The following is a 14,125-nucleotide window of genomic DNA, read 5'->3' as shown; positions in this document are numbered from 1 at the left end:
AGTGCTGTGCTGCTGAGGTGTGTCGTATTACGTGTCATGTCGATCTGCTACTGCTTTCCATATGGTTTGAACATGGTTCATGTACATAGAACAAAAGGCAGTGATGTAGTGGTCTGATGCAGTGGCCAGCAAAACTAATCTAATCGCGCCGTCCGGATTCGTAACCCACTCAGTCCGTAAGGTATTTTCTTTTAGTTAATTTTATTTAAAGGGGCACCGCGGTGATTTCCTCAGTACCAGTTAATATCATTAAATAGATTCGCCATGCTTTCCAGAGACCAGAGCAAAAAGAATTATTGAAATCGGAACACGCAAACGAAAGTTATTCCACTCTGAAAATTCAAAATGAAAAGCTCAGGCGAAAACGCATTCCACTTGCCCATTTAACTCACCCAGTGCCGAGATTGGGCGCTACCAATCAGAACCGCGCCTAGCGCACACGCAGCGGAAGCGTGCATGCAGTTGTTGCTTTGTCGGGGCTGTAGACAGCCGCGCATTTTGACGGCGTCTCCCCCCCCCCCTCCCCCCCTCCCCCCTCGTATACGCGGCACCGTAGTCAGGGCAGGGGTGGCTAATAACAAAGGAAGCTCCCCGAAGTTTCTTTTTTAGTCGGACTGGAAGTCTGTCGGCAGTAGCCCCCTCCCCCCCAAACTCGACTACCGTCTCCTGTCCGGCCTTTCTCTTCACAATTTTGGGCAAGGTGTGTCGACTGGCTTTTTTTTCGCTGCCGTCTTGGTATGGTCACGGCCGGTCTCGACGCGCGCGCTTCCTGGTTTGAGCCAACGTTTTTTGAACAGCGCTGGCCGCCACGAAGGTTTGAAGCGGAATGGAAAGTGTCGCCCCTAGCTGTATTCTTGTTAGTTTTCGTTCGCTTTCCCTGCTTCTTTCCAGTTTTTGTGGCATCCAAAAAGCTTTTAGTACTCAGAGACATAATATTTTGGATCTATTTCGCAAGTATAAAGGAACAATATGCAAACTGGACGCCCAACCAATGGGAACGGCAGCGCCCTATCTGGATGCCACCTCATTTCCGCTGCCACAAATGGCCGCCGCGTTGCGACGCCATCGGCTCGAAGCAAGCATTTCTGGCGAAGATTAAAATATCAAATATTATGATTTCGGTGATCTCATTGCGCGTTCGGGACTCACAATGTCCCTTACTCTGCATACAAAGAATAAAGACCCCATGCTTTATCTACGTCGCAGGGTACCTTTAAGGTCAAGAAAACTCCAGACATAAAGACGGACCTAGGCGAACACTAAGAAGCCTCGACTGGGTAAAAAAAAAAAAACTTTGATCGCATCAGGTCGCTGTTGTTCCACTGCCATGGGGAGCAAGACCTTTCTGCGGCCACGTAATTGGTGGAAGCTTCGGAAACCACGTGTCCTCAGCCTGTGTGTCAACAAAACCAGCCGTATTGCGTTTATTTTTTCTTTTCTCACCCAGCGTGTTCAAGGCGGGCTGGCTGTGCGGCTGCCCTCCGTGCTCCCTTTGTTGGCGTGCAAGAAAAGGAAAAGTCGGGTCGCGGCTAACAGGGCTCTGTGCCTTCTTCGTGCGACTTCGAGCGATGATTTGTCAAAAATTACTGCAAGTATACACATCACATAAGACCTGACTAAACGTCCCATAAGCGGCACAGAACTTTTTCGAGACAACGGGACAAGATTTTGCTGCGATAATCAGAGAGCGGAGCCCTAAAAGCCTGACAGTTGCTATCATTAACAACATGGTCGGGAAGGTATCTAAACTGTGAAAGATGAGGTAAATGGGCATAGATAGGACGAGATAAGCTCACGAGCCTGGACAGTGGTTAGATGGAGAGTGAACTGAACAAACAGCCACGAAAAAATACATTTGCGTTGAGGAGCCAGAAATTGAGGTAGCCTCGTTATTGCGTTTAGTAAACGTCCTACATAACGCTAATTGTTTTTTGTGTTACGAAAGTAATTTTTAGCTCAATTTTTTTTTGTCTGAAACTAGTTTCTGCACGCCAGAAACGGTTTCAGAATCAGCCGGGGCATTGTCATATCGGCTAACAAGAAACATGTGTCATAAGCTTCAATCTCAGTTACAGCACGAACACCTTAAGACACAAGCCTAGTGTACATGAGCATAAAGCGTGGAATAGGAGACTTTAGCGCTGCACCCAGCTTCTCCCCCTGGGACGGTCCGCCTTGCCATGGTAAAGGGGCTTTTGCTCTGAAGAAAAGCTGACGCACAGAGTTTTGCTTAGGGCCTATGCTTACTTCATTTTTTGGTTTGCCTGCGCGATGTCTCATAAAAGCCCTATCGCAATTGGCAGATCACGCCGTGCGCTTTCCATGCTGGAAGAATGTGCTGATCGCACTTTCAAGATTATGCTAAGAGCGGCGTCGACTGCTCACTTCCAGAAGGTGAGCGCGCACGCTTCATTCAGAACGCGCTTGGCAGCGCTACAATGCAGTAGCGCGAGAGCGCAATGAAGTGTTTTTTCTTTTTCATATTTAGCGAGCATTCCATGAAAACTCGAAAAAAGGGCCACTTACGTTGCTACAAAAAACTGGATCGGTTCTTTCGTAACGCCCCTGTACAACTTAACAAAATGCACGTTCCCTTACAGTAAACGTTAAAATTATGTATAATTGATCTTAAATAAGTAACTAATTAAGCGAAAATAAGAAATACTCTGAGGAGCGCCACACACTCTAAGAAAAAAGGGTGTAAGAAGGGTGCATCTTCACGACTTATGCTATCTGAAGGCGCATGGACTAAAGAAGCACTTTGCAGAGTGCATCGTTACACCCGTGTGGAGGTGGTGGAGGCCGTTAGTCTCTTTCAGAAAACTTACCCCCTTTTTTACTCTTCAAACCAGCTGTGTTCCCTCTGCGCGAAGACGCTGTACAGCAAAGTATGCAGCCCTCACCGCCTCCCCTCCCTCTCGAAGATGGCCCTCTCCCGAAAGCGGGGTGGCGGGGTTATTTTGAGGACAATAGTTAAAAGCTATGCTGGCTCACGCTCCCCCACTGCATTGATCCTTTCACCCACGCTGGCGACACTGACCGCGCCTCCTCGCTTCTTCAAGGGACCAGAAGCTATTTCTTCGAAGAACACGTACAGCGATCTTCTGCCCATCTCCGCCTGACATGGTCGGCAATAATGGCGGACGAAGCGGCTTGGCGGATGCACCAAACGTTACTGAAAAAAGGTGCATTGGCCGCGATCGGCCACGACAACCATCACGCATGCAAACATGCTCTTGGTTGCTAACGACCAAAATAATCACTAATATTCGGTGCATGTGCTTTCATACTCATGATTGGATATCATTTTAAAAAAGAAGTAAGTCAGCAAAGACAGACGGCATGATCGGTGCTGTGTTACTCCTCTGACCAATCGCAGCTCTGAACGAAATCAACAGTTTAGCGCTTCAACACACCAGAGGCATGAAAATTATTGCACTTATAATTTCGGCTTGTGGTTAAGCTTTTATTAAAGAGGTAATAAAAGCTTTAAAAGGAACAGTTTTGCTTCACAGCCAGCGTAAGCTCTATTAGTCCGCGCTTCATTTTCTAATAGCGTACGATAAGTACCAGGGCGGTTAATTCCCTCCGTACAATTTCGAATAACGTGCACTGCTTTTCGAATAACCCCTCGTTGTGGCACATGTTCCTGAGCAAATAACAGGCGAATAACAGAAAGGGTTCAGGTTAACATGCATACAAGTTAATAAATCAAAATCAGACGAACGAGCGAGATTGTTGACGCTGTAATTTTATGTTAGCTGAAGATGCAATGTAACGCAAATCCCGAATAAAATGCACTCTCATATTTCTGCTCCATTTCAACAACAAAAAAGAGCCCTACTCGCTGATAAACGCGTGATCTTCACCACTAATACTGACAACGCTGAAAAACAAAAATGCAAGAAACTAGGGAAGGAATAATTCTGCATCTGAACTGAGTTGTGAACGTGGCCTGACCATTCCATATATGTATAGGTACATTTTTGTTTAGAGCACTTTTACCAAGACACGAGCCAGGTCTCAGAGTCGCACTTTTGCTGGTCTACTATGAGATCACCAGCATTTGTACATCTGCTCGGAAACTCCTCAACGCAGTGTAAAAGACATTTCTGCGTTTCCTTTCCAACAAGTGTACGGATCCTTTCTCTCGGCACAAGATAGCGAAGCCCATAGTAATCAGTTTTCGAGATAGCTGCATTTCCTGATCATGTTTTGGCGCGTACATGTGTTTCACATAGAAGCAATTCAATTTCAGCTTATTTTAAATTGATAAACAGGGAGCGAGGTGACCAACGCGATTTAAGTCTATTCTAACTTCTCTTGCGTATGAAATTGTGCTGCACGCCTACAAGAGCAGAAATTAGCTTAAACTCAGTGTACGTGTGCGTAACTTTTAGCTTTTAGGTTGTTCCGCGCAGCTTTAATGCAGTCAAGTATAGTACTGATATTCAGAAATGAAGTTGACTGCCTCCAATTTTTTTTTTCGAACTGTAGCGCTATGGAAGCATGGAATTCCGCAACAAACCGGGTGCCAGAGGAAACAGTAATCGAGGCGCTTATATTGAGGCAGTGCATTGTGAATTCTTATGGAATGGTTCATGCGTCAGGAAATAACTCTTTCTTTTAGAGGCTAATGATAAGCACTAAACAGTACATTGCACTAGATAGACGCAGCCCGAAGACCCAAGCTCGAAAATAAATGAAACTACGGTGTATAAACTGGCAGGTTTTCCTTCATCATCGTAAGTTGCTTCGGATGACTGAGATTTTTGTCTTGTACGCACAAATAAAACTGAGCTAAAGGACACATTGTATCGCACTGACGAACCAATCTTTAACAAAAGCATAAATCCAGCGGTGGCAACTGCCTATATTGAATAAAATGAAAGCGCGTATAATAGTGCTTGCTGGCATAGCGCTGGCAGTGCTCCATTTCTGCTCTGTTGACCCATTTTGAAAATATTTTGAGAACTTCGCGAACACTGGAACGATGAGAGGTGAGGACTGCTGCATCAGCAGTTGTCGACTGTCGTTTGAAGCCCTCTTCTGCGCCATCTTCCTCAAATGTTCAAATGTTGTGAATCCCCTTTGTTTGCCTGACGCTTCTGATCACTCGATGCGGCTTTATTAAATCAATATTTCTACAGCTGTATCTATTTCGATTGAGTTAAACTATTTTTGAACAGAGCGGTTTTTCTTTCTTCGGATTCTCCTCACACGTGCGGCCCCATAAGCACAAAAGAAAGTTGAAATTTCTCGCAGCAATATCACGCGGCAATATCAGTATTTAAAACTGTTACTGTGCCTGACATTGAATCAATAATGCTGCAGCATTTACATCGCTTTTTTAGCCGGTTCTATGACAGATTTAGAAGTACAGGAAGGGCAGTTTATTGATATATATTTCGCAGTGCCTTCTGTACGCGGTAGTAAATGAGAGCTGACGAGAACTTCCGAATGATGCTCGTAACTTTAAGCTGCAGCTGCTCTGAAAACTATTCTGTTGCATACGCCACACATTTACGGCAGCATCTGCGTAATTCATACTGCGTAATAGCTGGCTGCATTAAAAGGTTCAAAGGGATACTGCAAGGACTGACAAGACGAGTCTCGCCGCGCTCGTTGTCTCCGATAACAGAAGAGTTGTGCGCACGCCGAAAGCGCGGAAAAATACGTGCCACAAGGGCAGAGAGGCGCATGCAAAAATAATAAGCTACCAGCACATTGCAACGACCAAAGGTTGTCGCCCGCACGCGGGCGGCTTGACCTTGGGACACTACTGGGAACGCAGACGTTCTTTCAGTCAGCGGAGAAAAGGAAAAGAGGGGAAGCGCGGGGTCCGGCGGAACGAAAGGCAGGCACGAAGCATGGAGGAAGGAAAACCTCCTCTGTAATTCCTCTATGGTGCGAAGCAAGCTTTGGAAGCGATGGCTGGCGATGGGTTGTAGTTTCTCGTGGTTTCTCCCTTCTCTCTCTTCAGGTCACGTGCCTGTCTATTTGGAATGGCCGCTCGCGTAGAGTCGAAGACGAAGCCTCTGTTTACCGCGCCTGGGTGCCGTCGTGCAAGTCGCGACGCGCATTCCTCTTTTCATCTTGTAGTACGGGCCTGTGTGCGTTTAGGTTCTGTTCAGCGATTACTTCATCGTGCAAGCTTCATCGATGTGTGACGCTGCAGTGGGCGACATCTTCGCGAAAGAGTCAACGTCTGAAAGAAACAGCGCACGCCAGATCGTCGCGGCGCCCTCATCGTACGGATTCTTTGCGCCCAATTTCAACCGTACAAGTAAGTGACATTTTCGTTTGGTCATACGGGTTGTTTCCTGCCATCAAGTTATGGTGTGTTCAGTACAGATTTTTTTATCATGGATTGTGTGCGCGAGCCGCTGCTTGTTGCTATTTTCTTGTTTTGAGCCGGTCGCGTGCGGCCGGAGGGAGCCTATCGTGTACAACACACGATCGCAGCGGCGCAATCTGTCTGTACAACACACGATCGCAGCGGCGCAATCTGCCGGCGTCTTTCTCATGCTTTCTTTCGCTGCAGGCCGTGATCCTTCGTCTGCCGTGCGAAAGAACATTGCCGGTCGTCTCTTCAACGCCAAGTATTTGTCCCTGCTCACGACCATTCAGTAAGGTAAGTCCAAGCCGCAGTCTCCGTTCAGAAAGGGGCGAGTAAATTAGGGTGCGCGCTTCTGTGGCACGTACTGCGCGCAGTGCTCACATCTACTGCAGCACTGTATATGTGATTCTTATTGGACCATAATCCCTTTATAATTTTAGCGCTGCAAGGCAACTCCTTCTGCCAGGCCGCTTTTTTTTTTTTGCGAATGGACGGCGTCAATTTTTTTTTCTTTATCACGGACTAGCAAGCAAACGATAAAACAGTAAACGTGAAATTTATTTATGCATAGGCACGAAATTAGCAGCTCATTTGTGCTCTGCGCTTCCTGGCATGCGGCCGTTTTCGCTTACACCTTGCAATATTTTTGCTAACCCAGAATGTGACTTATCATGCCAGCAGTTCTACTGCATTCGAATGGCAAGATGCGCTTGCTAATGGTGTTAAGTTGATATGTAACTGGCTCTTCACTCAGGCTGAGAACTAATAGAGAAAAGTGAACTTGTTTAGTTCTTTTTACTAGTGAAAAGGTCGGGGCTAGTTGGTGGCCAAACATTAGCTCACAAAAGCGTACAGTCTATGTCACCTCTTTTTGTGCTCTTGTATTCTCTTGTGAAAGAGGGAGACTTTAGGTTTGATGTCGCTCTAAGAGGTTGAATAGAAGAATACGCTAGTATCTAAGCTTTTCTGTTTAGAACAATAAGGATTTTGGTTGCACTGCTGTAATCTGTCAACGAAACAAAAATTCTGTAATGAATACTGTCAATCTCGTAAGCAGTAGCAGTATAGTTCTTTCTTTTTTCTGCAGTGGCTGTTAGAAAATATGTTAATTATATTAGGCACTTAGTGGCAATTCACTGGTAATAGGCCATTGTGCTGTGGAAGTTTGTGTAGGCTTACTGTGCCAGTGCATTGCGTCAATTATGCCTCTTATAAATATGTGGCAAGTGCTGTAATGGATAAAATTTGGAAAAAGTTGTTTGTTATTTTCAAAATATTCCTGTAGTTTTTTGAGCATGTGTGCTGCCATTACGTGGTTTAATGAACATATAAGTTATCACTAACCATTACACTAACGCTATAAATGACGCCTCTATTGCAGTGCACCTGGGAGAAGGAGGGATGCAAAGGTGCACAACCATTGTCACTCCTAGCACCGAAGTTCAGCCTGGATTCTTCAAAACCGTACAAGTGGCCGGGACTAGATGTGTGTGGTATGTATGTTTTTATGTAATTGGGACATTGTTGCAAGTTCATCATCACTTGATGTCCATCCGTGAACATAGTATGCTATGTTGCACAGCTGCAGCCATTCTATTACAGAGATTTTAGAGCTTTTCAATGTTTTCGAGGACTTAGTTCTGGAAGAATTTCTGAATAATGGTTTGATTAATTGTGACCACTTTTTATGGCATGAAGTATAAATGCAGTTTTTTTTCTGCAAAAGTAGGCTGGACTTCAGCAAAGATTTCATATTGAATTAGTTTGAGAGGCGCTGCCTACAATCCATGTTGCTGACGTCAGAAAAAAATGACACAATTATGGTAATGCTTGGCAGGGTGGCATGCTACCAAGCTAATATGACTAGCACCGTTTATGCATGTGAAGCTTAATGTGATATGCAGCTACGTGAGGCTGTTAATCTTCTTTGCACTGTTCACACTTTCTTTTTGGGTAGGAAGGTGCTGTTCACTGATGTGAATAATTTCCAACTACTCACATGAATCCATATTAGTTTTATTTCACATCGGAGTGAACTTAAAATTTAATTAAGCTCACGTTCCCTGCATGTGACAGCAGATATGGAAGGCAACTGTTTTAATAGCCATTCTTGAATGCTGTCAGTCAGTGTTTACAATTTCATTATGCTAAGCATCTGAAAAGATGTGTAAAGGTAACATTCTATTGTGCCAGCAAAATGTAATTCATGAGAATTACTGCTGCTGCATATGCTGCAAGCATTGGATGAAGCAGCACTGTCTAAATAAAAAGACGAGATTTGTAATTTCCTCAAGCAAAAATAGTGCTTTAGAAGGAGACTGTTCTATGCTGCTTGTGTAGTTAATGTAGTCTGTCAGTGAAGGCCAGTCCATAACCAAAGCTTCTTGCACAGGCATAATGTAGAGGTGTAGTATGAAACAGGCTATGAACGTGAATAAAAAGTATCTGTATTATAATGTGGTCCAAATAATTTTTTGGGTATGACGTTACCTCATGCATGGAGACAATTCTTTAGATGTGTAAGTTGCCCTTGCTATTATTTCACATTTAGCCGAAAGCTTTTCTTTGTTTTCCAGGAGTGGTACACTAAGATTTATAGTGCATAGCCTTTGTGCATAGGCCTTTCACCAGGTATTTAAACTGTATCGAAAGGCTGTGACAATGGAATGCACCCAAAAATGCCATCACAGGGACAAGCTTCCTGCTGTTTGCTAATTGGAAATGAATTCACAGGTAATATATGCAGGGAAAATTACAGTTGGAAGTATCACTCATTGATGCTCAGATAATCACCTACACTTCCCTTTTAGGAAGAAAATTCACTGTATGGGCAACAAAACATATAATGGCATCAGAGACCAGAGACATATTGTTGCTAATAGCAAGGGCTGCATGAGACCTTAACCACTCTAGATACGGAGAAATAAAAACACGAGAATGGAGGGAAGGGTTTGTTAAACGGCATTTCATTTTAGTATCACCTTTTAGTAGCTTCCATTTCATGCACATGTTTTTCTGTTTCTCGATATGACCCTCTTCTTAGTCTGGCATCCGGGATGCCTACAGCCTGACCGTGCAGCTGGGCACAATAGTCTGAATTTTTCCTGAGAAGCCAGTGTGCTTGTGATAATGTCAGCATATGTGAGTGATTAAGTAGCTGCCATTTAGGACATGTTTTGTTTTTCCTGCATATCTTTTCTGATTTTGGTTCTCAATAATAAACAGAAGCCTGCACTTGTGGCATTGTTTTCATGCATTTCCATTTATCCCTGCCTTTTGTGTGGTTTACGTCGTCTGAGCTTTGTGGTTGCAAAATTCATTATATGTTTTCTTCTCTGTGCAGGTCAAATACATGGTACATACTGCCTCCACCTGTATGAAGAAGACTGCCAGGGTCATTGCTGTAATGTGGTGTAGCATGTGGCAAAATAAATATGACGGTATGTTTCTTTCTCCCATTCGTTTATGAATTCTTTGTGTACATTCTGCAGTAGTACCTGCACCTGAACACACAATGACACAGACCATCTCACATGAAAGATTCGTCGCAACATTTTGACACTGCCTGCACTTCCAGAAAGACTCGGGCTTCTACCATATGGGTCAACTTTAGTTCTGCATTCAGTGGGCAGGTTTACGCTACAGAAGGGTAATAATGCTCTCGTGTGGACAGTATAAATACACCACCGAGTAGTGCATAGATACCCCTTGCAGTAGGGCATTACTTTGTACCACTAGAAGGGTAACTTTATCCATCATATAAGGGTATAAAGCTTGCACCACAGGGGTGCAAACTTTGCTCTGTTTATGACGGTATAAGTTTAGTCTTTGACAAAGTAACTTTGCACTTCTATACGTAGCATAAATTTACCTGCTAAAGGTGCAAACTTGCACCTTGCATGCTAGGATATGTTTATGCTTTCCTCAGGCTAACATTTACCCCTTTTAGAACGGCGTAATGTTATACCTAACTGGTTTAAAGTTACTTTTCTTATGTCAGTGCAAGCTTAGGCTATTAGAGCGTAACATTACTATATGTGCGAGAGCATAAATACTTAGTCTCCAAGAAACAGCGTAACCTTACCCCCAAAAAGGTGTCAGCTCAGCGACAAGTGTTTTACCCCTCAAAAAGACTAAGATCACACCTTTTTTTCTTAGAGTGCACAGTGAGCAACAACATGTCGTTGGTTTCACCTAGCTACGCAGCAACCCTTTTTTTTTGTAATCTTTGGTTCAAGTTGCGTGAAACACCCTGAATATATTTGGCCTGCAATTGCCTCTATCTGGAATGAGGCAGGGGCCCTTGTGCTTGCCTCGTCCTCTGGAATAATGACACACGCACCATATGGCGCCTCTTGGAAAGCGCTTGGGTGCTTTATTTCGTTGCTAAGGCGTTTCACTAAAAAACCTAGGGTTCCGTGTTTTCAGTATTTCTTTTTTTTCCATTTGGGGGTTATATGGTGTTTATTTTTTCTCTTTGGTTCGATGATTTTCGCTTTCTACTTTCAATGCCGGAGAGAAACCGGCGTTTATCGGGATAGGTGTTGTAAAGCGGCTGTATAGTTACTGGAGAAAATATAACGCACCTGAATTTTTTTATTAAACACATACCAAACACCCTACCCAATGAATTAATGCCCAAACGAGTAAAAATAAAAGAGAAATGCTATGACAGCAACGGAACGCTGCACGACATAAGGTTATTCAAAATTTTGGCGCGAATGTAGTTGGGAATATTGCCACCGCATTGAGCCTTTGCCAGTGATGGCATCGCTTGGATTGTCTGCAGTGTATGTAGTACATATACACGCAAATACTTGGAACGACGAACGCACGGCGCCGGATTTTCTCGTAATGGAACTATAAGGCTTTAAAGAGTATAAAATGTTATATTTACACGTAGTGAAAAAAAAATGGACACGTACATTGAGAGATTTGTCAGCCATCGGAGGAATGCGGTCAGAAAGCACACGTTTTACATTTGCGCTTGACGGGGGGACGGCAGGAAAATCAAGAGATGGTTTTAACAAGACCGGCCGTACTTTACAGCGCGCTCTACATAAGCTGTGAAAGCAAACGTCAGCAGATGTAATTTTGAACAGCGATTATTCTGAGATCCTTCTTTCAAAAACGGGTGGTCTGCAGAGCTCACAGCAGGCTAAAATAATCCATTAAAGACTTCTTTGTCATCAATTCCTGCTCTATGGACGGGTCCACAACTTGCACTTGATGCCATAAGTCATCGCTATCAAGTGAGTTTTCGCGGAAGCTGCGTATATATTTCTCGCGGACTTCATAGCTTCTCGAGTAGCGAATATATCGGTCTTCGCACCAAACGCTGACCATTCAGGAAGGTATTGACCAGTGAAGGTGCAGGCTAGATGAACCAGGATTGAGTACACGCGGCAGACAAGTGCCTCCTCTGATTCCAATGATTTTATTGTTGTGTTTATTGCTTCGATGTTCTATACCACGTGATTACACTTCACAAAAACTATATATACAGTCATGTCTTCGGGGATAGCGAGTACTGCTAGCACGCTCTCGAGCTTTTCACCTTTTGTTTGATTGTTCTCCAGAAACCAAGAACATGAATGAACGCTAAAAAAAAAGTACCAGCTCTCAGGGGAACCACAGTGGCAAGTTGCCAAACTGGCAATGAGAGAGACGTGCAGGCAATGTGAAAATCCCGCCGTATTCCCCTGGAGCCTGTAAGCACTGCTGATGTTAAACCTGGAAAGCGCAATAAAAACAACGGACAACAGAAAGAGACAGACACACGAGCGCTCGTGTGTCTGTCTCTTTCTGTTTTCCGTTGTTTTTATTGCGCTTTCCAGGTTTAACATGTCTAACCAACTCGCCCAAACGCAGCCATTATTGAAGCACTGCTGAGCGGAAAGAGCAGAAGATTTTGTCGGGTGGGGAGCTTGTCCTGGGTACTCTCGTGTCCTGTTGCGTTCCTTGTTACAGGAAACTTATGCCTGACCTACACACTTGAAAACCGTCACGCTGGTAAAGAGAAGACAAAGGAACGCGACAACAGAATTTGGTTTCGATTGAAAGGAATGGTACCAAGGACAGTTCATTGCGGCTGTGTTCCGGGTGAACTAGAGAAAAAAAAAGTAGAGTACATTTCTTCACTTGAAACTGGCATTCTTTTCTTCAAGGACGGCTGAAAATCAGTGTTTATTGGTTTTCCAGCATTCATATCAAAATGCCGCGAGGGTCATTTTTCGGAATTTAACGGAGTTTAACGGATACCGAAAACACGGCATCTCTACTTGTAACAGGGTTAGCTCGTGCGATTGCAATGTTAGAACTACGCTCACTTCAAAAAACCGGCCTACACTTATTCGTGTACTACCAGTACGTGTGGGTCTTTGTTCTGTACAGTCCAGCCAGCGCAGCTCTAACGCAATATGTTTTCCTCTTTCCGACTTTCTCACGGGAGCCAGATCGTTTTCAGCTTAACTTCCACACTTTCACGCAGCTGCTGCGCGGCTTCTAGAACGGATATGATAAAACGTTCCGCTGACAAACCACTTGCCCGAGTGCCCGGCATACCGAAGTTTACCAAACATGAACCGATGCTGCAAGCAGTACAGCGACGGCGTACGCCGAACGGGCGCCGAAAAAGGGCATGCACCTCCATGTTCTTGGTGCTGGCTGGCTCCCCCTCTGAAGCCGACGGAAGTAATTTCGAGCCGTGAAGAAAAGAGGTTGGGTGTTCTGAAGGGCAACTCGAACCGCGAAAAGTTCTGGGAACCTGATAGAGCTTCAAGCCATGAAGAAAAGAGTCGCCGAGAGCCCCGCTGTCCTCCGAATGTCGTAAACCGGACCCCGCTTCCTACGCGTGCGCGAGCGCCCGTGCGTTCCGGTGGTGGTCCGGTGACGTCTCCTATAGTGCGCATGCTTATACCGGTTCTGTGGCATTCCAAGAGCGCCCACCTTGAGCGCGTACGCCAAAGAAGGGCCCTTGGAGCACACTTTCAGCATATCGAGTGCCCTCAACAATTTTTCAACCGAACATTCTCGTTCGAAAAATGAGGGGGGAGATGTCCCGTTTTCAATATAAGACAGAAGTTGTGGAAAGGATGTGAGGAGCGGGTCGGGACAGGTACTTGTCAAGAGAACGCATCATGGTAACCTTTCGGCAACTTCTTTTTACACTATCTCGATGGCTGGAGGCGTGCGTCGAGGCTTCAGGTTCCGGCATATTAGGGAGCAGCCCCCCTCACGTTCTTCCAAGAACGATACAATGGAGCGCTACTGACTCATCCCCCTTCGCGCTAACCCCTTGAGCCAGCCGAGCAGGAAGTGGAAACGCGGTCTGTGAACGAGGGTTCTTGGTTTGAAGAGACCTTCATGTAAATAAGCTTTCCTGCAATTCTGCAAGTTGTCCATTTACTTCAGACACAATGAATGCCGGCACGTCGAGAGTATGCTAGGGTGCGTCAGCGGACATCAAGGCCGCCAAGCGACCCACAGTGAAAGCGGGTATCTTCCACGGAGCTGCCTTCGTTGTCTGCATTCTCAGTGCACGCTCTGCGACGTATTAACATCGACAGCTGTTGAGGGCATGTTTCTTGGTTGTGCATCGTCGGTGTTGGCGTTGACGTCTGAGAGGTACGAGCACAGTTACATCACGAGTGAAAGAATAGTGAGGCCATGCGTATTGAAAGCAATATGAAAATAAATGCCAATAAGAAATACGAATTTCATCACCTGAAATCTCGCGTTCTACAGTGTTAATCACGTCCTGTGATTTTTGTGTTCTACTCTGAG

At 44.9% G+C, this 14,125-nt stretch overlaps 1 protein-coding gene across 1 annotated transcript; it reads left to right on the top strand.

Annotated features, from left to right (window-relative positions):
* Positions 1–1,727: 1,727 nt before the first annotated feature.
* Positions 1,728–9,779, top strand: LOC149362335 (uncharacterized). The gene is made up of 4 exons (XM_089568267.1): positions 1,728–1,739; positions 5,642–6,634; positions 7,722–7,833; positions 9,684–9,779. The coding sequence occupies exons 1-4, from the start codon at positions 1,728–1,730 to the stop codon at positions 9,755–9,757; spliced, it is 1,191 nt and encodes a 396-aa protein (XP_089424393.1). The 3' UTR covers positions 9,758–9,779.
* The last annotated feature ends 4,346 nt before the right edge of the window (positions 9,780–14,125 follow it).

The sequence above is a fragment of the Amblyomma mixtum genome, chromosome 2 (genome assembly GCF_055824585.1).
Source record: "Amblyomma mixtum isolate Tamu chromosome 2, ASM5582458v1, whole genome shotgun sequence".
NCBI classification, from domain to species: domain Eukaryota; kingdom Metazoa; phylum Arthropoda; class Arachnida; order Ixodida; family Ixodidae; genus Amblyomma; species Amblyomma mixtum.
Note: the sequence above shows the minus strand (reverse complement) of the source record. Positions and strands in the feature narration are given on the sequence as shown.

Excerpts from the sequence above, each read along its gene's own strand:
- LOC149362335 (XM_089568267.1), top strand. Across the intron at positions 6,635-7,721 it reads GCTCACGACCATTCAGTAAG|TGCACCTGGGAGAAGGAGGG; the intron begins GTAAGTCCAAGC and ends CCTCTATTGCAG. Across the intron at positions 7,834-9,683 it reads GCCGGGACTAGATGTGTGTG|GTCAAATACATGGTACATAC; the intron begins GTATGTATGTTT and ends TTCTCTGTGCAG.